Source organism: Malurus melanocephalus, unplaced genomic scaffold (genome assembly GCF_030028575.1).
Source record: "Malurus melanocephalus ecotype Western Australia unplaced genomic scaffold, MMel_1.1 scaffold_6, whole genome shotgun sequence".
NCBI classification, from domain to species: domain Eukaryota; kingdom Metazoa; phylum Chordata; class Aves; order Passeriformes; family Maluridae; genus Malurus; species Malurus melanocephalus.
This window is the reverse complement of record NW_026623238.1, coordinates 4,198,986-4,225,883: the sequence shown is the minus strand read 5'-3', so window position 1 is coordinate 4,225,883 and position 26,898 is coordinate 4,198,986. Positions and strand designations below refer to the sequence as shown.

Sequence of the window (26,898 nt, the reverse complement as noted above, 5' to 3'; positions counted from 1 at the left end):
GCTTTCCTTCACAAATACAATCATATCTCTTACCCTGCAAATTTAAATTTTATATTTGCATAAAACGGAAACTGTTGGTAGTGTGTTTAAGATCATGTACCTTTTCTGAACAAGGGCCTTTCATAAATATGCTCCAAATATACACAACAAAGGACTTTGTATTCTCAGTGTCTCATCACCAGAACACCTGTGCACTCATGGATGTTGCTTCTTTGGCCTTTCCTCTGTGTAATACCACCAGGATAACCTGGCACTAGTTCTGGTACTGGTAGGACTTTATGGTGCTGTGGAAGTTTTCTGAGGAGAACAATATCTTTTTTTCTCTTCCTTTAACTGTTGAGATTTTTATCCATTTCTGAGTCTGTTTTAGTTCCTTGGTTCCATGTTCCAAGCTTAAAATCAATCGCCTCAATCCCAGCCTTTTTTGCTGCCRTTTCTCAGTGAAAGGACTTTGCTTGTATTGTTCTGGTGAATACCTTTCTAAGACAGGAGGGTGATTGTAAGTTTTCCTGAAGTCCTTGAGTTAAAAATTCCAGTGTCATTTTTCTGGCTGGCTTCTGTTTGATGCCCTTCCCTGCTGAGCACTGATTCCTGCTTAACTCTTTTCCTAACTCGCTGCCATTCCAACATGTGCTCAGTGAAGCCGATGCCCCTCTCCCTCGTGCTGTCTCGCTTACAGGGCCAGCAGAAGCACTGCCCAGCCTTTGCTGTGCTGGGCTGACTTTTGTGTCTGTCAGAGCTCACTCAGTGACCTTTGCCATGGTTTGCTGCAGATGACACAGATCATCTTTACCCCCAGCCTGTGTGAATGACACTTTCCATGTGGTGTCAGTCAAATAGTGTGTCCAGTGCTATGTGACTAACAGCATTAAGGGACAGATGGTTATGGATAAAAGTAAATTCTGCTGCACATTTATCACTCTGAAATACAGATTTTTGGCAAAATTTTACCAAAACGCATGAAATATCCAACTCTTTTGTCAAGCATCTTTCTTTTGAATCATTTTTACTCAGAATTTTTTTTTTCTGACCTTATTTCCTTTACTAGTTTTATTTTTGTGTGTATGTGATGCGTACATTCAAATGTGTAAATGCATCTCCATAGGCTTAAATCAAATGGTTACAGGGCCTATGTATTAGTCACTTGCCTGAACTAGTTGTCAATCAGTAAATTCTTGAAGCTGAGAAAGATGTTAAACAAGTTTTATATGCAACTGCCAAAATCAGACTTAGCATCAGTTCCAGATTTTTTTTTTATTAGTGATCTTGTTTGTCTTGATGCTAATAAGACTAGACTATATGTGCTTTAAAAATAGGAGTTTCTTTGAATCSTAGACAAACATTCATTCATTCCAGACCATGGATTGTTTGATTTTTTCTCACTATTGCTTAAGTGGTTTAGTTTTAAGTGTAAAATTTATGCTTTCTTCTTTGACTGGTAGGAAACTGCCATAAGCATAGGAGAATCTTCACAGTCTGAGGTTTTTTATTCTTAAGTCATTTACTGAAAGATACCATCTAAATGAAAATAAAACTAGGCAATTTTTCTAATAGTTTGAACCTTGGCAGTTTTCTTGGACAGAATTTGTATCTGAATATATTTAAACAAGTGTCTCTATTTGCATTTGTTAGAGTTTTTAAGAAGGCAATTTCTATTCTCACGTGGCATTCTGAAAGTTCATTAAGTGTGCAATACAGAATTCAAATATTTGTGTCTAATGTTTTGAAAGATGCATGAGAATGACAACAATCATATCTAATTAGCTCATGACATTCTGAGCTTGCAGTAATTAAACAAGGTATTAGTGCTTACTGATTAAGATCACAGATATTGTGAGCCAGCTGTTAATCACTTTTCCTGCAAGGCTAATGTCATTAACAGAGGTCTGGTTTTGACTGCTGGATAGGCTGTGGTGTAAGCAACAAAATAGACTTTTAAATTTTGTATATTGAGAGCGTCTTTTCAAACTTTTGTTACCTTGAGTATGCCACTTGAAAATTTAGGAAAAGCTCTGTTCTGAATTGTTAGAAAGTGATGTTGTCATGCGGCAGTTAAAATCACCTAAGTACTTGTAATGCTAATATATCTTTTACATCTGTGTGTATTGAAATGTCAGTCCATAATATTTTTATTAATAAATACAGATGCAAAAAAAAAAAAAAAAAACAAAAAAAAAAAAACCACCCCACAAAAAAAACCCCCAATCTTTATGAAAATACTGAAGGTGCACATTTCAGACGTAGTCAGTGCTTTTGGGAAAAACTCACTCAAACTTTCTTAAATGCCTGGTTTTGACCGTCTTTATTTCTGATGCTGATTCTTATTACTATTTTGAAAGGAGTTATCATAAATTTTTTATTTCCTTCACTGAGAACAATTGTGAACATTGTGAAACTATGAAATGGAGTTACAGCTCTAATAGAAATGCATGATCTAATATCAGTCTTGAAAACAAGAAATGGCATGAGAAGCATAAGTACTCCTACTAGCTTCTTATTGAGGCTATAAAATAATTCTGTTTTCTTTTCCTTTATTTTCTGTGCATTTGGCTTGTGGGCTTGTTTTGTTGTTTGTTTTTTTTTTTTCCTTTTGAATAGGGGCTAAAAGAAGCTGTGTTTTTTCCAAGTACATCATAAAAGTTATGTAGCTGTTAAGTCAGTTTGATTGTACATTGTTCCAATTTAAAAGGTGAAGCTTTTTGTTGATTTTGTGATACTGAAAATAATTCAGWGTTAAAAATAAACACTGTCAGATTCTTTCCAAGAGGAATGAAATTCAGACTTAACTTGGTTTTATCTTAATTTGAAGATTTTCCTTTCAAGCTACTTTAAAATATTTCCCTTCAGACGTGAGCAGTAGTGTAAGGGCTGGACCAGTGGGGCAGCCAGAAGTTTCATCATCTGCAGCGGTGCTGGTGTTGGTGCTGTGTCCCCACTGCTTCTCCTTTGGGAAGAGAGGCTGAAGCTGCTGTTGGTGGGTTACATATGTGCCTGCATGTGTAGGGTGTGATTTTTTTTTTCCTGATTTTTTTTTTTAAATTACATATTTTTTATGCACTTATATCTTAAACAAAGTCAGTTTTGTCATTAACATTGTTCTTAATTTTATTAGGATTTCAGTGTAAGGAAGCAAATATGTTTGTTAGCTACTCTGGTGCTGCAGCTTCCATTTAGATGGGTGYGTGGACAACTACTTCGATGTTCAGATGGGGAGTAGTGGTTAGTGGGGTGTCCTCTCTCTGGATTCCTGTGGCAGGTGGTGTCTTTCAGGTGTCTATTCTGTGACCCATCTTTGTCAGTGACCTGGGAGAGGGTACAGAGAGCTTGGTTTTCAGGTTTGCTGATGACACCAAACTGAGGGTGCAGTCAGTATACCGCTGACAGACACCTAGGTACCCTAAAAAAAGAGACTGACAGGAAATTCAAGAAATTAATGAGCTAAACTCATAAAATCCAGCAAGTGCCACATCCTGCACGTGGGAATGAAGAGCTCCCCTCAGTGATACAGACTGGGGCCTGCCTGCCTGAGGAGCAGCTCTTATGAAGAGTCCTGGGGGGTCCTGATGGATAGTAAGTTGTGGCTGAGCCAGCAGGGACCCCAGCAACAGAAGAGTAAACGTTATCCTGAGCTGTATTAGGAGGAGCACAACCAAGAGATCAAGGGAAGAGATTATGCCTCTCTGCCCAGTGCTCATTAGACTCTATCTAGAATACTGATGCAGTTGGGATTCCCCCAGTACAAAAGACATTGATAGAGAAAGTTCACTGAGGAGCCACCAAGCTGACTGGGACCACCAAACTGACTAGGGCTGGAAGCACTCACCCTGTGTGGGAGCAGGGCTTGTTCAGCCCAGAGACAGCTTCACGAGGACCTAAACGCAGCCTTTCCATGTCACGTAGAGGAGATCAAGAAGATGGGAACAGATTSTTCGTAATGATGTCTGGGTGGACAGGAGACAACAAGTAGGGCTTGAAATGGGACACAATGTAAAGCCTTCCCTCATGAGGACAGTCAAGCAGTGGAGCTGGTTGTCCAACAGTGTAGAGCAGCCTTTATCCTTAGAGGCTTTCATCAGGGCTGGTCACACAACTGCCTATCATTGAGGCTTGGCTTCAAACCTTTCCAGATCTTTTCCTACAAGGGATGGTAAAATGATATTTTTTCTCCTAATACAGGGGTCTGGAACTTCTCTGAGATATGGGACAAATCCATACCATTTTATTTTCCTCATTTTTTGAGATGCTTCTTACTTGTTCACAGAAACCCTCACTCTCATAGCACCAGGGAAACATAATTTATACTCCAAACAGTCTGTTTAAGGGCTTCATTATCATTATATTCAGCATTTCTTAAATGAAACAGTATTGGGGTTAAATATTTCTGTCWCTACATTTGTGAAACATTGTCATTAGATGTAGAAGTTGTAGTATGTTAAAGCTGAAAATAAGGACAACTCCATGTGTAATTAAAGAAAAAAAAATACTCTGTACGAGAGCTCTGTGTGACTGATTTCAGCAGGTTATAATYGATTTCTGTCTTCTATCTGCTTTTAGTTTTCCTGAATGGTTCTTTGAGTGTTCATGGTGCTAATGGAATCATAGATTTTCTGTGTTCCACAGATGTGTTACTGCTCTCACTGTCTGCTGCCTTTATCTCTTTGTCCCATGCTGGTCCATTGAAAAGTGTGTATTTGTGTTCTTACTCAAAGACCCTGTCATGGTTTTACTTGATCCGATTGTTGGTGGTGGGGGGATGGGACCAAGAAACCACAAAGATGGCTCCTGTGAGGAAGTTCTAAAAGCTTTCTCCTTCTTCTCCAGCAAAAGGAGCCCTGCCCCCTGCGTTTTAGAGCCAATCCATTGTGGCTCTGAGGTTGATGGACAGGCTKCCCATCAGGCCTGGGCCAATTGCACAGGTTGGTTACACCTCTGTGATGACGTATTGTCTTGTACTTAAGAAGAATTCAAAACAAGATAGGGGCGGCCGCCATGTAGTTTTAGGTTGTTAGTATGTAGTTTTAGTATCATGCACTGGGGAAAAACAGAGCAGGAGGGTGAGGAGATATAAGAAGAAAAAATGGAGACCCACGATCACAGTAAGGAGAAGATGGGATGGGTTGCTGTGCTGTTGCTGTGGTGCTCGGACATGGAGAAAATAAGTTGTTTTTGAAAGGACTATTTCATCAATGAGAGACCTGTATAGAAAAGGAGAGCGACCTTGCTCTSAGGAAGAAAATCCCTGGCCTTTGAGGACTGGGCTGAACTGCTCAGAAGGCAAAAGAAGGAATAGGCTTGGCCCCCTGCCACGATGTTTGAAGCGAGTTGATGCTAAGAAGAAATTGTGTTCTGCGGGCAGGAGGAGATGCCCCTGCCCCACGTCTGAAGTAAGTGGATGCTTAGAAGAAGCTGTGTTCTGCCAGGAGATTTGTGATAGTGAGTGGTCTTACACCAGTGAAACAACGCAGTTTGGCCTTGAAGAACATTCTTTCCTTTCTCCTACGAGGTAAAGAAARTATTCCCTTGCCATCAGCAGTTATACACTGACTGTTTCTTGGGAAAAGAACTTCCACAGCTTAGAGCTGTAAGAACGCTTCTCGTATGATGCTGGACGACAACCGTAATGACTAGTTTGATCTATGTTAGACTTTCATTTCCTGCCCCCTGTGTATGTGGGAAGACATGGGGGGTGGAGAGGGACGACCTGAGAAAAAGACAGGTCCTGGAAAGAATAACAGGTGTCTTAAAATGTCCGTTTTTATTTTTCTTCTCCATGTAAATTTTTCCCTATCTTTGTTCCCCTCCCCAGTGCGGTAGTATTCTAAGTAGTTTTTAGTAATAAATTTATTTTGCAACTTAAGTTTTTCAGCGTGCCTGACCATTTTTTTGGAGCATATATGTATGTTTCTCTCAATTATGTTATGTTATCTGAAAGCCATAAATTTTCGTGTTAATTGGGCTTTTGCTCTCCCTTCTGCCCTCTCCGGTGGGGGAAGGGAGAGAATGTCGTGGGTRCAGTGCTTTTGGCTTTCGGTCAAGTTCAAAGTTCATGACATTTTTGGTGCCGTGGCTCAGATTGGGAAAAATCAGGTTTAAACCCAYGACAGCCCCTTAAGCCTGGAATTATCTTTTCATCATGAAAAACATGGGCATATTTCTTCTTAGGGTACAGTCATCTTTTAGATCAAGTGCTGTGAAAATTATGATTATTTGCAAAGTTTGTTGTAAATGTCACTCACCCGTTATCAAGGCCCCTGAGAGATAAACTTCTTCAGGCCTTGACAGTTATTTTTTCATCCATCCTATGGCAGTTGCAAGTTGTTCAATCCAGGTCATATGCAAGAAGTCACATAATTCTGAAGATTAGTATGAAATAGATCTAAAGGAGGTTTTTTTTGGTTTTTTTTTTTCCCTAGGATTTTGCCTTGTGAGACAAGTGATTAATATCTGCACCATTTGGGCAAATGTTCAGTTTTCTCCCRGAACCCCTTAGCAATGAATGTCCATAATATATCCAAGCAATCTGTTCAAGGACTTCCATTTCCYTGTAACTGGAAAATGCTCAAAGGATATTTCTTAATTATTTTACTTGATTCAATTTGCCTATTTTGTAATAGATTTTGAAATACTTAAAACTTTGTTCTCTTGTATTCTGTCTTTAGACTAACCAACATGACTTTGTCTTGAATTACTAACACAACCTATTTTACACATCTCTGACCACATGTAATGTTTTTTGTATTTCTCATGACCCTTTTCAGCTCATTACCTTTTTGATGTARTGTAGCCATGAAACAACACTGACATTATACTGTATAAAAGGAAACTATGTACTAAGATGCATTAAATAGAACACTGGTGATGGATTACTTCATGGGCATGAAATTATTGCTCCCTCACACTCAGCAGTGTTTACTACCCAGCTAAAGAACTGTACTTTTGTTTGTACTTGTACTTACTGTCTTGTAAGATTGAGAGAAAAAAAAAGAAACAAATCAGTGGGAAACAATGTRAAGAAAGCATGTGTTTGCCTTTACTGTAACAACAAAATATTGATGTCCATATTTTTCTGCYAATCCTCACTGCTACATACCTATTTCCATTCTTTAAGAAATGGTGAAGAAATCTTTTCTTCTTCCATATAGATGACTGTTCTTCTTATAGTGTAACACCTTGCACWTTTTTTCCCTTTATATTTCATGCCATTTTTGATCTTTTTATGTTAGTCAAGGATATTTTGAATTTGTATTCCGCCATTCTCTGACAAAGTGTCTTTTGATCCTGATAGGAAATGTGGTGTAGAAAACATCAAACTAGATTTGAGAGAGTGGATTTGAGTCTGCTGTAACCGCTATAACTGAGTGCTGAGAGCACTATGTGGGCCTGAAGTTCTCTTTCTTCYTAGTCTTAAGTGATGTAGGGTAAAAATCAGTGACTCCAGTTCTTATGTGTCTTTAGCAAGTGTTCCAACCATAAGTATACCACAGATAGAAAATTTGAACAGAGTTAATTTCATTTTTAAAAGTGAAATTGGATTAGAGAATTTTAACACTAGTCCTATAAGGTGTAAATGTTGCTCATAAAATACTAGTCTAGAAATATAATATAGCATTTCAGTGGGAAAAAAAAGTTCAGATGTAGTGTTTAAACAATTTCATTTATAARTAAAGAAAGGTCATTTATGAATGAATTTTAGCAGATAAAAATTGAACTGCARTGCCTTTAAAGCTATGGATAATATTTATTAAGGACAAAGATCAACAAATGGTGTTTTCTCCTGGAGAACCAATGTAACTCAATGCAGAGAATATTTTTTTTTTTTTTTTTTGCAAGCTATTTCAAAACAAGACTTATAGCAGTCAAAACTAGTATTTTATTCCAGTAAGACTGAAGACTGTTGTAGAGATGCCTACTTTGAAACAGAATTTGGAGCTGTGAGCTTTAGACTGCAGATACAGCACAYTGAGGGTCGTGGTGCTTTGAGTAGGGTCCCAAAACATTATGCTGAACAGGGAGTGCTTTAAAGCAAGTACACTGGCTAGGGAGCTTCTTAAGTAGGCAACAATAAAACTGATAAAAGGATTCATCTGCCATTCTAGATCCCTCTAGAGAGAAATGTTTTCTTTTCTGTGGTATTGACAGGTTTTGAGCTGGTTTGAGAAAGTAGGTTTCAGTTTTTCTCTTTTTTTTTTTTTTTTTTTTCAAAAACAGAGCAGTGTCTATGCTTTCTTAAAAGTCGCAGCTGCTGTGATGCTTGTACTACTGATCTCCTTTTCTCTTCCACCCACCACTTAGTGAACATGCACATGCACACCCACACACTCCTCTTCCTGATGCCAGTGTCTAGAAAACTGTCAGAGATATGAAAATCAACATTTAATTTTCTAYTCTGCCCGAGTGAATTTAAATTTGTATTCCCCTGCTTCTCAATGTAAGCACTGAAATCCTATTGAGATGCACTCCCCTATGCAACTCCTTCCCAACTTTCTACATTCTTATTATTGCAAAACATATGATCTCTAACAATACTGTGTCACCTTGAAGAGTTATTTTGACTTTTCAGTCCTCAGTTTTTGATACCAATWACCTAGAATGGCTACTGTATAGGCATTTTTTCAATGAGAAATTGAGATGAATGTAACATAGTTAAAATGTGGAATATACCTATACRTAGGTGTATATATATCTATACAAAGACTGAGTTCTCATTTAAAGATTCTTGTTTGAAGAAACATGTTATCTGGTCTGGGATTTGCTTGCTATCGTTATTTATGCCATCTCTTTAACACAAAGAGAGAATAAGGGAATGTGCTGAACTTTGATTCAAAGCCACTTATAATGGTTTTTTAAAAGCTGACTTGAAAGGCTGAGAGAAATCCAGATTAATCTTATTGATTCTGAAAGCAAATAAGGTATTGCTGYGCATCATCTTGGATCACATCAGGAGTTAGATGAAGTGTAAGGTTGGTATTGGATTTTAATAGGAATAGATCTTCAGTGGGACTTTCAGCTGAAATAGYGTGATGGGAAATGATAAACTAATAGGTCTCTCTGCATATTTCATTTGTTACCTGATCATCTGTTACAAATGAAAGTTCAGAGATTTTTGATTGTGTTTCTTCTAAACATACGTAACAATTTCTAGCCAGAGAAGTGTTCTGGGTGTAGGCTGTATAAGGAGAGTTCCAGAGCACTGTTCTTCCAGTGTTTCTGCAAAGGATGCTCTAGTACACAGCAAAAGTAACAGTGGTCACCAGTCCGGGTGGAACAGTGATACACAACATCTGAACAGCAGCAAAATTCAGGGACAGTGGATTTTCTAGGCTGTAGTTCTACTGTTTGAAAATGCTTCCTGCTGGCAGCATGGCTTTTAGGCAGATGGTACTGGCATGGTTCTCATATGTTGTCATTCACAAAAATACATTGATAAGACAGTCACACATACTGAAAATGTGAAAAGATTCAAAATATTGGGAAAAAAAGGAAATGTTGGRTTCCAAAAATAGAGTATGATTAAAGCTGTAACCATCACTGAACTTTCCCTTAGGCATACATAACAAACATTGAATAGATTTGTCTGCTTACAATTAGACACTTGTATTTGATTTCTTATTTATATTTAACTTATAACTCACAGTAGAGAGCTATGACTCACTTGTCTGTGTGATGTATAAAGGAGATCAGACAGAATCATGCTTTGSAAGTGTCTGTTGCTCACCACTGCTGTGACAGGTTCTAAAAAGCTGTCTTTTGGGTTGTGGGTTTCTCTTACAAACAAAGGCTGAGAATTGAGGTTTTTCAGTATGGGAAAGAGAAGGCTTCAGGAAAATCTTAGAGCAGCCTGCYGGTAACTAAAGAGACTTTAACTTCAAGAAAGCTGGAGACGGTCTGTAGTGATGGGACAAGGAAGATTAGCTTTAAACTGAAGGAGGGTAGGTTTAAGCTACATATTAGAAAGAAATTCCTCACTACGAGGGTAGTGGGGCACTGTCACAGCTTGCTCAGAGAAGTTGTTGATSTCCCGTTCCTGGAAGTGCTCAAGGGCAGGTTGGATAGGGCTTTGAGCAGCCTGGAATAGTGGAATATGTCCCAGCCTATGGCAGGGGTGTTGGAAGYAGGTGATCTTTAAGATCCCTTCTAACCCAAACTATTCTGATTTCTGTACTGTAAACCTTTTGTAAGACCCATTACAAGCTGAAGTTACCTACATGTCTGCTGACATGACCARTGTTTGTATCACTTTATAGACATGAAAATCTGGTCTTAGCTCCAGCTAGAAAAAGACCTGGATACCCTAAAAAGCCTGYGTCAGCTTTACATGCTCAGAAGCCTTAGGATATCTGTGTCTTGAATGGCAGAAGTGACCTACATGGGGACAATTGCTTTGAGCCCAGCGATAGCCAAACTGCCTGAACAATTCACCTGAGCAACTGCTGTGTATACAATTCAGAATAAATTTAATTGCTGTCTAGGCTGCATTTTCTATTTCTGCTGTAAGGGAGGTTTTGACACTCAGTTGCTGCATAAAGCTACACCAAATTTAAGTGCCTTAAGCTTAAACTGATCCTGCTTTTAAACACCAAAAGGTTTTATTGACAATCACCACAGACCTTTCTCCCTAATTTTTATAGAAAGGGAAATATTGTCAAGCTAATGTTTCATGTCTCATTTTATTTTTAAATTCTTCAAGCTTTCATTCAGTACACAGGATATTTTTCATCTTTAATTCCATTACTCTGKTTTTTATACAGTCTACTATTTAAGAAAACATAGATGAGCAATGTGATTTTAAATATTTTAAAAACAAGTACTGCAGGTAAAACTTATACCATGCATGATTTTTCTTCACTTATCTAAAGTGCAGTGTTGTCATGATGCTGTTATACACATAAATTAATAAACAAATACTACTTTTAAATATGATCACTCATTTCAAAACAGTGTTTTTGTCTTCTGTACAGTGAATGTAAAATTCTGAAATTTCATTAGTCTGCATATTTTAACCAATAGCTGTAAGCAGTCCTAATGCCACAGTTTTTGTTTAAGGAAATATATGACTGAATATTAGTGGGAAATTAAGTAAATAAACCAGAAATTAAAATAAATTTTCTTTTCTACTACTCATGGAGAAAACATTTATACAAAATACTTGACTATCCTATAGAATTTAATAGTTATTAGTCCAGCGATGATGTAACTTAAGAAATGCATGTCCATCTTGACCTAAACAAAATAAATTCTGTAACAACTGTGTTTAATTATGTGTTTTACAATGTGAAAATATAATTTTCCACTGGAACAGAACTCTKTCTTAATGGCAACTTTTATGAAGGGTACAGTTCTTTTTCTGACAGAGTAGAAGGAATATCTTTAAGACAGGAACAACATTCCACTCACCCACTTCTTGCTGAAAATGGAAAATGTTCACATACATTTGTACCTGCCTGTTTCTGATATAGTTTCATAAGTCTTTACGTAATTAAATAGACATCATTAATTGTCAGCACTCCTTTGCAAAACAGTACAATGGAGAATTTTTTTTTTTACTCTTTGCATATTAATGCCTACTTCAAAGACTACTTAGCCTGTATTTTCCAGTACAAGAGAGGCTTTTTATGTTATAATCCATTTGAAGACTGAAAAGSAGACCAGTTTTCTTCTTTCTGTAAATAATGCTCATTTGTGTGCTTTTTATGTATTGAATTGGATAGACCTTGTTATTCACCATTAAGCAATGTTCATATTCTTAAATTTTYGTGTATGTCTTGCTTTTTTGCAGACTAAAACTGGTATTGCATTGTTGTATGATGAAGCATCTGAAAATGCTTATGACATCCGACTGAAGCTTACAAAAGAGGTATTAACAATTCAAAAACAAGATGTCGTCTGTGTTAGTGGAAGTGATCACAGTGCAAATGTAAGTGCTTCTATATCTCTGTGCTTTTGGCTGCACTCTTTAATGTCTTCTGCAGAGGTCACCTTATTGTATTGGAGTGCAGGAGATATTATTGGGTAATAGAAATACATGTAATTTTCAGTTGTTGGGTGTTCTGTGCATGCCTACATTCATGAGTGTAAAAACTGCATTTTTGCTATACATTCTTTATGATGACATTTACAATCTTAACAGGAGTAAAAGTATCTATAAATACCGATATTAAAGCGTTCTTCCACCAAATATTGCTGGGCCATTAAGTTAAGAGAGAAAAAGAAAAAATATTTCCCAGTGAAAGCATTTGAAGAGTAAATAATACACCCAAGTCTTCTTCATTAGTGTATCAGACAGTATGTCTGTTCAAGGRCATTGAGCTGACTGAGAGAACACTTCAGAGGCACTTATTTCAATTCTCTTTCAGGYGCAGATGGAGCTTAATCAGCACCAGCATGTATGTGGTGCTTTTTTTCCCCAAAATTCAGTTATACTGCTTTTTCAAAACCTGTGTTGCCTCTAAGCTGTAGAGGGATCTTCTGTGTGACCATTTGGTAGTGTCACTAGATAAACTGGTGGCATCTGGCATAAGCAATACAGCAAGGGAGTCTAGGTCATCAACCTCCCTAAGCAGTGTATTTAATTTCCKATAAACAGTGTTCCTCTTGAATTTGGAATACCTATACTTAATTTTACTGAGTAAAATCAATTTCATGAACTTTGCTTCAAGTACACAAGTTATGGCAGCTTCCTTAGAGGGGCCAAGGGAGAGTGTTTTTGTCTGCTTACTGTATTGCACATGTCGTGTCAACTTAAAACCTGGCACTTGGGGACATCAAGTGAGTTTGTGATACTTTGCTAAGAATTAGAAGCAAAAAAAGTATATGATGGGTATCWGTATGTGTATATGTGAGTATGTTAGAGAGAGTCTGCATATATACCATGAGAATTTTTCATTCCTGCCACAGTAAACATTTGTATAAATTGTTTAATACCATACATAAAATAATTTTAAATAGCTTTTAGCAGTTAGAAACATTATATACTTGCCCATGGAATACTGTGGAACATGACTTGCTCTTTAAAATTGTCAGCAACTTTGATTGGTGGAAGACATGTCCATTTCTGATTGGTTTGCTGGGATAAGTTTAAGTTTCATTCATCAGTTTTGCATATACTTTCTGCTTCATTGAGAAGCATGACAAAACACAACTTTTCTTTTTTTACCAGGCATTGCTGGTAATGCTGATAAGTTGTATGCAAACTAGTTGCAAGAGTTAGTAAAATATCATGGGAGTTCAGTACRTAGTGTCTGTGCATATAATTATACATGATTGCTATGGACGCATAGCAGTCATGGTGTTTAAATGACACCATGTACTGTGTATGAAACTCATAGGAAAAGAATCAAAATTCTATCCTRCATAGTCCTAGGTTACTTCTTGATTGAATCAACATAAGCTAGCTGCATCTGAGAAAATATTGTATAAAATCTTTATGCATTGATCAACACCCAAAATGCAGCAAAAAAACCTCCAAATCACCAAAMACTGCCAAACTCCAAATTAAAGCAGTACAAAAAAACAAAAAACAGCCAAAGAATCCAAGTCTGCATCATCCTTTTAGTATCAAGATTTGGATTGATTTTGATGCATTTTACTCCTACATTTTATGCGTATCCTAAATAGTATTTCCTGGTTGAAAACGGGACAGGGAGACAAGCTTTGATAATATTTAAGGAATTGAATTTTTAAATAAATTCTGGAAAGTAATAGACCCTGCAGAGGAGGCATAACTGGGATATGTAGCCACTGTGACAAAATGAGTCCAAGTTCCTTGGTTGTCTTTCATCACCAGTAATGATCACAATAATGGCAGAGCCTAGAAAGGAGTGATTYGTAGGACTGTGGCAGAAAGAGACAGTTTTTCTTGATTATAGATGTAGTGTTAATGTGTAAATGCAAGTGAATTTCAAATATAATTCAGATAGTAATTTAGGTTGGAGTTGCAAAGTATTTTGAGGCTCTGGGTGTGACACCCATTCAGAAGGAATTTCTCTCAACTCATACTATTGAGAAATAAGAGTGGGCAGTCCTGCCAAGCTGCCTGTTACTGGAGAACATTGTTAATTCTTTTCTCTTATTTTCCCTAAGTGTTCTCAATGAAGACTCCGAAAACTAATTTTAAGGGTCTGAACTGTTGTTTTTTTTTGTGTCCCTTTTAAGATCTCCCCAAGGTCCCCTTCTGAAARTGCTATCTGCAATCCTCACAGGATTCTTTTGACAAAATCTAATGGGAAAAATGGATTAGACTGGCTTCATGACCATATTCACTTTTTCTGTATTATACTTTGAAACATATAAAAAATTCAGGACAAATAAGATTTTATATGAAGGCAAATTGAGTGTAACACGAAGATGAACACTGTCTTTTTTTACTGTATATGAATTTCTAGTATATAGGAGCTCAAAAGCAGAAATTGGAATCAGGCTGAAATAGCTGGCAGTTCTCTAGCACTGATCTTGGTAARTTTTACAATTACATGACATAAAATAAAATAAGTTACATGACATAAATTCCAGAGATAAATGCTTTATATTTCAAGTGTTTCAAGATAATAGTTTTCATCCCTGTTCTGTATGATTCAAAATATTAATAGAAAATTGTAACCTGAAAGTCAATGCTACAGCAGTCTTAAAGGATCATACTGTCTTACTGATTTATTTTCCTTTCTCTATACTTTTTCGTTCTCAGGTGCTCAAAGTTAATCTTTGTTTTACACATGGCCATTCATCAAACCATTTCATTTGCAACAAAAATAGAAATAACTTTAGTCTTCTCTTTGTACTCACCTCAGATGCATGGGAGGAGAAAAAAACTGGGATTAGAGTAACTTTTCCTCTTAGATGGGATATGTGGATGGAAAATTATTGAAAAAGAAAGTTCTGTTTCCACTTGTCTTTATACTTTTTTCTCCAGCCACTTATATGGGAGACATTTGTTGGATTCATTTGCTTCCAGTCTCCCTTTTACTGACASGTTCATTAATCCTGAGGAGCACTGAGGACAGGATTTGCACTTGTGCATATTTAGCTCTGCTAGTCTGGTGTGGTTGTGGATGCTGCACTGAGGACTGGCAAAGACATCAGTGATCACTTGAACTACTGTGATGGGTTGGACTTTCAGCAATCAAGATTATTTCCAAGRATGAAAGACTAAGTATAAAATACCTTTTACTGCCATTATCTAGGTCTATTCCTGTTCCATATTTTGTCATCTGTCATTCATTTAAGTGCTACTTTTAAGCATTGAGAAAGTTTCACCTTCGATGAGAAATTTTATACCTGGCTTTCTGTAATTTAATGACAGTTAAGCCCATTTCACTACCTCTTGCAATTTTGRAATTGGATATATAGTACTGAGAGAAAAACATGGTCTTTGAAATCCAAGGGGTATATAGAAAAAATAATGGTAAAAAAGCTGCTTCTTTTTTTTTTAGTATTCAGGTTTTATCCACAGTGAACAAGCTGCTTTTAAGTACCTTTAAAAATCCTTGTGGATGTGGAGCCAATGAAGGAAGTAATATTTTGCAGTGCTTTTTATATAACATTAAATTCATACAAATATTTTTCTAGATACTATTTATATAATTTATATTTATGTGAGTAAAGATTGCATCAAGGTGCAATCAGATCTTTAGGCCTGGCAAATTCTAGTGTTCTGAGCAAGTCTTCATGACTTAGTGTTACGTTTGGGGTGCTCAGATTTTTAGGTTAAAGGAGAAGGTAGGGTGTGTCAGAATCACGGTGGTTGCCCTCATGTATAAGGCAACAATTGGAATGTATCAGGCTGTGTCTTGGGGTGGATGACAAGCAAATTGAGAGTTTATGATGTAGGATAAGGGGGCAGAGCAGCAAGGATGCTGTGGGTGTTTGCTGCAGGCTCCTGGTCRGGAGGAGGCTCTGTATGGGCARCTCGGAGCAGCCTCACAGCCACCAGCCCTGGTTCTTGTGGGGGACTTCCACCACCCTGGCATTGCTGGGAATGCCACATGGAGCACAAACAGCCCAGGAGGATCCTGGAAAATGCTGATGGCAACTGCCTGACACGGACAGTGGAGGTTCCCACAAGGAATGGTGAGCTCCTTGATCTTACACTAAAAAACAGGGAAGGCCTCRTTGGAGGTGTGAAGGTTGGGGGCAGCTTTGGCTGCAGTGACCATGAGATTGTGAAGTTCAGTATATAATAAGGAGAAGCAGGATAGTAAGTAAAATTTTAACCTTCRGCCTCTTTAGGGCTAAAGAGCTACCTTTAGCCTCTTCAGGGGATRTTCTTGGAAGARTCCCATGAGAACAGGCCTTTCAGGGAAGAGGGGTCCAAGTAAGTTGGTTAATATTGAAGGATCATTTCCTCCATACTCAAGAACAAACCATCCCAATGAGCAAGAAATCAGGTAAAAGGGTCAAGAGACATACATGGATAAAAAGGAGCTCCTGTTCATTTCTCAAGTGTAAGCATGAAATGCGAAGGAGTTAGAGGCAGACCACTTGGAATTAATATTGTGAGGTTGTCAGCATAACTAGAAATTAAATGAAGGCTAAGTCCACATGGAATTAAATCTCACCAAGGATGTCAAGGACAACAAGAAGGGCTTTTTAAAATACATCAGTAACAAAGGGAAAACTAAGAATATTGTGTGCCCGTTACTAAATGGAGAGAGAGGATCCTCATAACAGAGGACCTAGAGAAGGCAGAATTGCTGAATTCCATGTTTGTARTGGTCTTCACTGGTGAGACCAGATCTCTGGAATCTCTCACCTGGGAGACTGGGATAAAGGACTKCTGGAAGGCAGGTTTCCCTTGGTCGAGGAGGATTGGATTAGAGAACACCTAAGCAAACCTAATATCCACAAGTCCAAGGGCCCTGATRGGATGCATCCACGAGTGCTGAGAGRGCTGCTGGACACCACAGCAAGGCTGCTCATGATCATCCCTGAAAGGCTGTGGCAATCAGGAGARATGCCTGAGRACTGGAAGAAAACAATGTCATCCCAGTCTTCAAAAAGGGAAAGAGGATCCAGGGGACTACCAGTCAGTCAGGCTCACCTCAATCCCTGGAAAGGTGAAGCAGTGCCTTGTTCTGGAGGCTGTCTCTATCCACATGGATGAAAAGCAGGCAACCAGGAGTAGCCAACATGGATTCACTAAAAATAAATAATGAGTGACCAAGCTGATTGCCTTCTATGATGAAATAGCTACCTGGATGGATAACAACKGTACTTCAACTTCAGCAAGGCTTTTGACACTGTCTCTCATAGCATGTTACCTGTAGGCAGGTAACCAAGCACTGGGMCAGATTGCCCAGAGAGGACGTGAAATCTCCTTCGTTGGAGATATTAAAGAACTGTCTGGACACAATCCTGTGCCATGCACTCAAGGATGGCCCTACTTGAACAGGAAGGTTGGACCAGATGACYCACTGTGGCCCCTTCCAACCTGACCCATTCTGTGATTCTCTGTATCGGTACACACTCATAGAAGCCCAGAACAAAAGTACTGACAGAAATTGTGTATTGAAAATAGACAGTTTTCACTATCTGCCAAGTATTTTTAACAGAAGATATTTTTCCCCCAGATTTGAAGTTTAACAATACTCACAGAAATAAATTAATTGCATGACAGACAGGTAGAGATCAATTTTGTTTAAAGGAGAAGCAGCAAGGCATTMATTTTTAAACTTCATACTTTGTTAAGGTATTATTTTACTTTAACTCTTTGTCACTTTACATGCTAAAATTAATTTCTTACATACAGTGACTCATCCTTAATATTCTTTGGTTTTCATCCATGTATATTGCATCATCCTTCTCCTTTGTCAGTCCATGGTTTTATGTCTCTCCTCTTTTCATAAGCATTTTATTTCTTTTATTTTTTATTTTATTTTTGTAAAAAAAAAAATAGAAATGCATCTGGCTTTTTATCAAAATTGGTTCTTCTCACGGAGCTGAATTGTCTTTGAATTGGTCAGGGGTCAGGCAAGAGGTTTCTAATGCAGGCTGATGGCATCTTGATTGGAAGAGGACTCCTCAGAGGCTTATTTGAGTCTAATAGAATTAGTATAACAAAAACCTTTGCATGCTGAATACTTGATTAYCCAGCTTCACAAGCTGTGTCTTAGAATGAAGCAAAGTAGGTGAATAAGGAAGAAAAATAGCAAGATTAGTTGTTGTGTTGATTAAAAAAAATAGAAATGGTGCCTGAAAATACTGTCTAAATCCCTGATGAGATTGCTATGGCTTTTTTCTTTTTAACTCAGACACTAATAAGGACACAGAAGAAGGTTATTTTAGCAAACCTCTAGGGAACAGATCTATAAATAAAATCTAGGYGTTGTTTTGGAGTTTTTTTAACCTAAGGAAATTTCTGTCTTAATATTGCAGTTTGGCCAGTGCCTATTCTATCATTGCTGTATGGTATTAAAGTCCAAACTTGTTCGGGTTGTTTTTTGTTTTGTTTTGTTTTTTTTTAAACCTAATAATTAACTATTTTTATCCTTTTTTCAATCTTTTTCAAAGCATAAAGTGAATTACTAAGAGTCTTCCTTTTGAAACTAAGATGTACTTGTATGTAGAAAATAYATTATTTAAATGTTTCTTATTTGTTTTTCATACTCTGGAAAGCTGACCCAGATATTTAGAAGATAGTTATCAAGTAATTCCTTAGGATCTTTATTATGACAGATCATATGCTTGTGATGTTGTGACTCTTAGAACAGTGAGAAGTTTGCATCACAAAATAAATATGAGTATTTTTCAGCATGACAAAAAAAACTTCATTATTAAAGTTAAAAAGAGCAAGTAGCTTAACTAAAAAGGCTGATAAATAGAACAGAAGAATGCAAAGGACACTATGGATATCCCTAAAAAAAATCTCTTCTTGAAATATGAAGAGTCCAGCTGAGGGTAAGCACTCATACCAAAGTGAGTAAAGACCTTTCTTTAAAGATAAAAGAAAGGCAGCACAACTTTGATAAGCCACACATATGTGTGCTTTAATTGAAATTTCAACAAATCTATTRCACTTGAAGCTATGACAAAGTATCACAACTGGTAAATTGTAACTTATGCATTGTGAGATGTAGCAGTTTAAACTTTTCAACAGTTAGGGGCACAGTTTCTGACTGTGAKGGAAGCATGAGGCTTTCCAGTTTCAGTATTTGGTTATTGATGGATTCAGCCTCTGTTACTCATATTCACTACAGCCAACCTGTGAAATGCTGTGCAAAGTTGAATGCACATGGAATAAGAAAAGCTGTATTCTGGCAGGGTTTAGCTAGAATTCGTTRTTACAAGATGCCTTTTAAATTGAAAGAAATCAGCTAATTTTTAATGGGAAGAGTATTATCATATGTTGACACAGGGTCGTATTTATGTTATTAGTAACCATGGAAATCCTTATTTGTAGATGATCTACATTGATGTATTTTGTATCTGAGGAGAGTCTGGGGTCTTTCCATACCACTTGCCAAAAAAACACTCCTGTCCCAAACTGAGTATTTTACAAGTCAGTAGAGGAGTTCCTGAGGATTATTCTAATGTCATTGTGTATGACTGTTTCATTCAGACACATTAATATGATTCCTGCACTCAGAGGAGTCAAATGGGGTTTGTCAGAAATTTTTACTAGAATAGATCATGTAATGATTGTGTTGAACTCGTGAGGTTACGTAATTCAACCACTGCTGAAAGTGGTGAAAGCTCTCAAGCTGCTGAGGGCTTTGTCCATTCATGTTTGGAATATCTCCAAGGATGGAGATGCTACCTGCTCTCTGGGCAGCTCTTAATGCTTAACCATGTGAAGTTCTTTCTGATTGTTAAGCTCAGTTGGAATTTCCTTTGCTGCAAATTGTGACTTTTACCTCTTACGCTTTTTCTTTGTACATCTGTGAGAACAATTGTTCGGGGGTTTTAGTTGTTTTGTTCTTGAGGTTTTTTTTCTTGTATAATGCTCCCTTAGCTTGGTCAGCTTTGTAAATAAAATGACTGACTTCATCGTAATCTGAAAAACTCCACAAAAACTCACAAAAAAACCCCACTTTCCCCTCAAAAAAAAAAAAAAACCAAAAACAAACCAACCCAAAATAACCCACAAAAACCACACAAACAAAAACCCACCAACTTTTATCTACATTAAAAATATAACATTTATAATAAAATAATAATATAAACTGATAAAAATGTTATTATATTTAATCTGTAGATATACCAGGTCTTTGTTAGCACATGAAAAGGTCTGCTTAAACTTCATATAAAGCTGAATAGCAACTGAGCTATTCACTATGCCTTAGTGAATTTTTACCATATCTGTCCTGTCCCTTTGGGGAAAGGTGAGATCCTGTGCATTGTAAGAAGTTAAACTTCAAAATTCTCCATTCAAATTGATCCTTTGCTTTTTGTCTACCTGTTCGTTATTCCATCTTGCCTTCACTTCATGGAAGCGGAGAGTGAGGCATCCCGTGATACATAGAGGATTGATTTGTGTCTTTCCTTCTCCTTCTTGAAGTTTGCATGACTTATCTTTACATTGTCTCAATATTTTTTCCCACTTTCTGACTTACACTGTCTCTTTAAACAATGCAACTATTTCTAAGAATACAGAAGTTTTTARAAATGATCCCAACTTCGAACTAAAGTTTGTACAGACACCTATGAGCAAAAAGCTTTTCCTGAAAACCAGACATTATAACCAACAGTATAGCAAATCCTACTTGTAATAAAGTTCATTAATTCACACCCCACCCCAGTGTACTTTTACAGAAAAGCTACTTTATTATTTTTCAATGCATTCGTTGATTGTTTACCTGGTTAATTATAAGATGCTTGTGGTTACAGTTCCCTGAGGGGGCAGTATTAAGGACTTGTGGAAATGCATGGATATGGCACATTCAGTCAGACCGCAGCTACCTGTGTGACATTTACATTTCCCTCACGCTGCACTCATTTTTTAAGATTCATGAATACTCATGTTTTTAATAAAGGTTTCAAGACATACATAAGTAGTAACAGTAGTGAGTAAGGAAGAAGCAATCAAAACTCAGTGCTTTCTGGCTTCAAGAATTCTTTGATCCTGACTTGCCATGTACTGSAGGAAGGAATCTCTGTTCCAGTCCTGGGTGTTGGCATTGCAGTTCATCTGGTGTAAACTTATGATATATTATATATCTTTGCACATTAGCATAAGGCTGTGTGGTTCTGGCCTCGTCGTGCAAATGCCTGTATTGTTAGACCTAGTGTTGAATCATAATCCAGCACCATCTCTTACTAGAGAGCTGCGCATACCATCTTTACTGACTATGATGTTTCTTTTGAATTCCATTTGGAAATAATATTGGAAATAGAAGCCTCTACTGTACATTTAAATCCATAATTCTACAAAGAGAGTCAGGCAGCAGGTTACTGCAACCTGCAGCCACTGGGTAGGTGGGATTTTGCCCAATCAGTGAGAAGTGAGGGTCATATGAGTGGAAGTAGAAATCTCTATTTGGCAAAATGCAAAATACATGTTGARCAATTTGCTGAGGAAGCTTTAGATCTGGAGAGGTGGAGAGTTTGAGCTGAGAAAATCCTCGTCATTGGAATTCTCCATCTTGAGGATAAAATTTCCTTAAGAATGTCAACATATYCTTGTTCACCACATTCTCTTTTGTTCTTTTGGGATTTGTGACAACCARCAGAATATCTGCATTTTATGATACATTTTACTGGGTCTTACAAGCTTGCAAGATCTTCTTCAGTCCTTTCCTATTGCATAAATTCCTTGTGGTGCCTTCAGGAATTGCTAAGAAAAGGAACATATGGCTGACACGTTAAGTTCAAAGAACACTAATTATCCCAAGTGAAACCAGGACAAACTATCTTCTTACCCCTTCTAGTATCAGACTGTTTCTTGCCTTGCATCCATGTAGGACAGGTTGAAGGATTCSCTTTTAAGACTTTTTATTGCCCTTTCTTGTTTTGTTTTTTCCTTTCCCCTGTATGTCTCCCAAGGGCTTGGGTGGCAAACTGTGCTTTTATTTTCTATTGTAAAACKGCCATGTAGTGTCTGTAATTAATTTGACATGTTACTTTCAACAAGTAAGGAGAACTACTGAGATTACTCCTTCCAGGAAATACCAGATGCAACTGTAGAAGTAGGAATAAATTTATTTATTAAAAAAAAAAGTCCTGTAAATGGTGCAACAATGAATGTGGGTTTTTTTTGTTTTTTTTTTTACCATACGGTTTACTTTTATCCACCTAAAATGAAACTGAGTTTCAGGATTTATTGTGTTTCACTTTCCCCTGAGTCAATATGAGCATATGTCTAGCATGACGAGTGTTAAAAAAACAAGTTACATATGTTAAAATAACTTTTTACTGTAAGATGATGGTTTTGACTGCTGAAATAAAAATTTGTATTTATTTGAATCAGTGAAATTGCAAAATACCCAAACAGAAAGTATGCATATAGGAGTAATCTCATAKACTGTTTCTAATGTACAGAAAAAGACACAAAAATGCTTATATGTTCAGGAATTACTGTAAAGATGGCATTCTATCCAGTACTGTTCASCATGTTCCAGAAAAAGTTCCCATCAACTATGTAATTATTCTCAACAGATGAAGTGCTATTATTATGTTGTCAGGGACCCTGAGTTACACATTACTGAAATGTCAAATTCAGCATACTGTTAAACATATGATAGGTTTCTCTAGAAAAATATTGATAAATGTTTATCTTCTTTATGCACCTAAATCTGAAATGAAAAAATTAAACATTTGAAGCAGACGATCACTGAGTCTTCCAGCATATGCTGCAAAAAGAAAAAAATACGTACAGATCTGAAGATCTTGACTAGAAAACATTGATATTTTTGACTGAAAAATTAAAACAAATATCATGCATACATGATAGCTATGAAAAGGCACATCTCTGAGCTCTTCATATTGTTTTCCCTTGTATGAAAAAAAGGGAAAAAAAGTATGAAAAGTATGAAACAACTTCTGTTCACAAGGGATATCACTTCAGAGATAGAAAAGCRTACTAAAAGTCTGAGTACCCAACTCACAAGTTCTGCTGTCTGTGATAAGGAATTAAGTGGCTATTAATCAATGTAGAATGATGTAACTGAACTGGATCACTCAGATTCTAGGCTATGTTTGAGATTTTTTTTTTAAAGTAAATGGGAGCCTAGGACATCTATGCTCATTCAGATATTGTATTTTTACCTAAATTTATTTTTTCTACAATTTTTTAAAGCACAGAACTGTTACACTTCGTAGACAACCAGTTGGTGGCTTGGGMTTAAGTATAAAGGTAAGAGTAACTTCTCTTTTCTTCTTTCAAATTTCAGTATGACCACTTCAGTCTTGAGATCTCATGATTAATATGTCTCTCTTACAGGGTGGTGCTGAGCACAAAGTGCCTGTAGTCATATCAAAAATATTTAAAGACCAAGCAGGTAAGTTATGCTATTTACTTACATAGTACTGTAGCTATTAATAGTTTCAGAAATCATTTTTTACTTCATTAAGACAGTTACTTTATAAACAAAATATTTAAAGTTACTTGCAAAAATAAAAGTATGACACAGAAAATCTATTGATGTACTTAACTTTAATAATGCAGAGGATGGAAAAAATACAACCCAAATAYATTTTTTTCCCCACTCAGTAATTCACTGCTATATGGTATGACTAACTGTGCCTAGGTGACAGCAGAGAGTGATTTGTAATGCTTATTGTGTTGAAGATCACACAACGTCTAAACATCTAAATCRGAATAATCTATCCCAGTTAAGTATTATATTGACGTTTATCTAGCAAAAGGAACATTTGGGGGATTTTTTCAGACCTGAGACTGAGCTTGACAAGTTGGAGAACTGGTCTGGAAAACAAAGGGGCTTCTTCAGTGAGGAAAAGTAGAGCCACTGCATGTAGGTGGGCAGTGCCTTTCAACATGAACTAAGGGTCTTAGATGATGAAAAGTAAAGTCATCTTCTCTTTTCTGGTGGATGTGGACCTGGAGATTACTTTGTTCTTTTATTTTCTGAGGCATTCTTTTACATGTTTTAAGATTTGTTATTTTTCTATTATAAGCTTCTATGTKTTTCCTCTCTTCCCTTGTATAAATCTACCCATTTCACATAAACTTCAAAAAAAGACAGACAGTGTGGTCCTCAGTGCTATCCTTCTCCTTAAAGGTCTCAAAGGCACGGACAGGATCTTTTTAACTCATCAGGCTCTTTTCTTGCTTTGCTCCAATGGACATTAAGTGCATTTGCTTGGCACCATGTTTAGACTTGTGCTTTTCTAAGTCACAAATTTTGCTCATTTTTCTCCTCTGCATTTTCTTCAGGGATCCTTTTTTTACTTGAAATGAATGACAATTTTCATCTGAWACCTGGTGAATATTGATTGGAATGTCTATGCCTGTGTACTGTTGGAAGCACTGATTCAAGTTTCCTCTGTACAGCACTTACATACTTTAGCATAATGATTCTTTTATAATATTGTTTCTGCAATGAGGAAGAGATGTTTTTATGTCAATTGTGTTACTGTATATGGAACAGTAATATGCTGGTCAAATACACAATATAATAAACCTTACCAAGAAAAACATGCATTAAAGTAATAATAATAAAATTAACATAAACATTCAGGACTAAGGGAAGTAATTCAGGAAATTAACCACCAACAAGGAAAGCTACCTCCTGCCSTCTTAGGGCATAGTACTTTTGATCAAAGTTAGTAGTGAGTTTGTATATAGAATACTCACATTCAGAGTTTTGTACATTGTGAGTAGTTTTCTTGATCTGTATTTATTTGTAGAATAACAAGTGCAACAGCTATTTTATCGGGTCAGCTTTTTACCTCAAATTTGAAAATYCCTCCTCCAAAGGTACTTTTTTTAAGATCTTGTAATCTTTTGGCTGAGGAAATCAGTAGCAATTATAACCAGGGGCAGTGCTGTGTCACAGCAAGCCCAAATGAAGTGTTCCTGGCCGGATCCRTGAATGGAATGAAGACATCAACACTCCTGGCAAGGTGAGAAGGAAGCAGTCTATGTAGTATCAGCAGCCCCCTGGTGTGAAGAAAAGACTCTCAGCCTTGCTTTCAGCATGGGTTTGGGCTGGTTCCAGTGTGCTCCTGAGGCCCCTTCCAGCCTTAGTGAGTCTGCAATTCATGTAGTGCCGCAGTGCTAAAGATAAGAGACCTGTGATAGGAATGCTTTTTGTGGCACGTGGCTTACAGCACTCCCATTCTGGTTACTGAATTTCTGTGCAACAGAAAACAGAGTGGAGTTTTTGGTTTGCTGTTTTTTTTCCAGAAAATGAATATTTCTAAAAAGCACCAAAATATTTTCAGAAAAATTTTGGAAGTACTAAACCTTCTTATACTGCAAATCTTTTTATTTGGGTATATKTTCTCACAAATCTCAAACTACTGCGATTATTCAGCATGGAGGAAGATAATAACAAAAATTATTTACAGTGTTACTCTTCTAGTATCACATATCTGGAAATTTATAGTAGGAGAAAATGCCTAAATTTATCTCACAGGTGACATTGAGGCAATATTTCTGGTTTAAGTTTCTAGTGTTTTATGCAAGAGAAAACAATCTGGTTTCTAAGGGGAATTTAAGGGGAAATAAGAAGTGTTCTACAAATATGTGCATTCTTTCTCCATTTATGTAATACATATATAATAGTGCACAGACAGGCATAGAAAAATACAGATGTATTTACATATAACAGAATATCTGGAAAAATATGTTGAATATAATAAGAGGAAATGTTAATCATGACAGAGAAATGAGACTCATACAGATTTATCTCAGACTTAAGTTTTGAACTGAAYATCTGTATATTCACAATGTGGGTAAATCAGCAGTGGACTTTCATTRTACAAGGTACTGATAACAGTGAAACTGATTGGCTGGCTTTAAGAGTGGCATATAGTTAAGCAGTGAGATCCATTGCTGATTCAGTGTWTTCAAGCAAATATACTGAATTTTAAAAAATGTGCAGTGCCATTCTAAAATAAATAATTTACCTCATAAAAAAMCAATTTCTTATCAGGGATTTTACTGTTTCATGTACTTGACTAAAATACCTGAACTTACGTGAATAAAATTCTCCTTAATGATTAAAGAACTGATTTTCTTAAATGAATGATAATTTGTGATACTTTTAATGAAATTTAATGCCTTTTATATGACAACGCTGTAACATCATGTTTGCAACCTTACTTTRTTTGGATATAGTACTATTTTTTAGTTGCAAAAGTAGAACAGTTGCTTCCTCTTAAGATCTCTATAACCTTTCTGCTATCTAAATAAAATAATTAGTYGTCTATCTTTGTACTATTGAATTTTTTCCAGCATTGGATAAGTGATTTGGCATTGACCTAAGCATCAGCTAACAGCATTTGTGCTTCAGTTTTTGAAATAGGATGAAGTTTTCAATCGGATTTCATTTAATTGCTCCACAGAAGTACTTCTGTAGCAGCAGTGCTTATAAATACTATTCCTATTGTTTTGACTTCTCAGCTGTGATCATTGTGTTTATAAATTTCAAATTAAGTTATTCTAAATCACTCTTCTGGAAGACTTTCATGAACTAGTTCACTGAAACATACACAGAAACTCTCAATTCAAGAACATAACTTTACATTTCTGAAATACAAGATCAAGTGGTCACTCAGTGCTGGGGACTAATATCCAATGTATTGCAAATCACAGTGAAAAATATCCTGAGTTTTTCCTGAGCCCATCCTCCTCAACTGTATCAGAACAAGTTTTGCTAATGCCAATGACTCATCACCAATTCTGGCATTTAACATTTTTTCTGTGGATTCCGTCTTCCATTCTAGCAAAGGTTACATTTTTTCCTACCTCCAAAGCTTTTGCAAAAGTTAATTGCAGAGGGACAG

At 36.7% G+C, this 26,898-nt stretch overlaps 1 protein-coding gene across 1 annotated transcript in view; it reads left to right on the top strand.

Annotated features, from left to right (window-relative positions):
- Nucleotides 1-26,898, top strand: part of SNTG2 (syntrophin gamma 2) — a 204,934-nt gene that overhangs the window by 78,757 nt on the left and 99,279 nt on the right. The window contains exons 2-4 of the mRNA XM_057371854.1: nucleotides 11,777-11,914; nucleotides 23,225-23,281; nucleotides 23,369-23,426. Of these exons, the coding sequence (XP_057227837.1) occupies nucleotides 11,777-11,914; nucleotides 23,225-23,281; nucleotides 23,369-23,426 (253 nt within the window). The remainder of the gene's footprint in view (nucleotides 1-11,776; nucleotides 11,915-23,224; nucleotides 23,282-23,368; nucleotides 23,427-26,898) is intronic.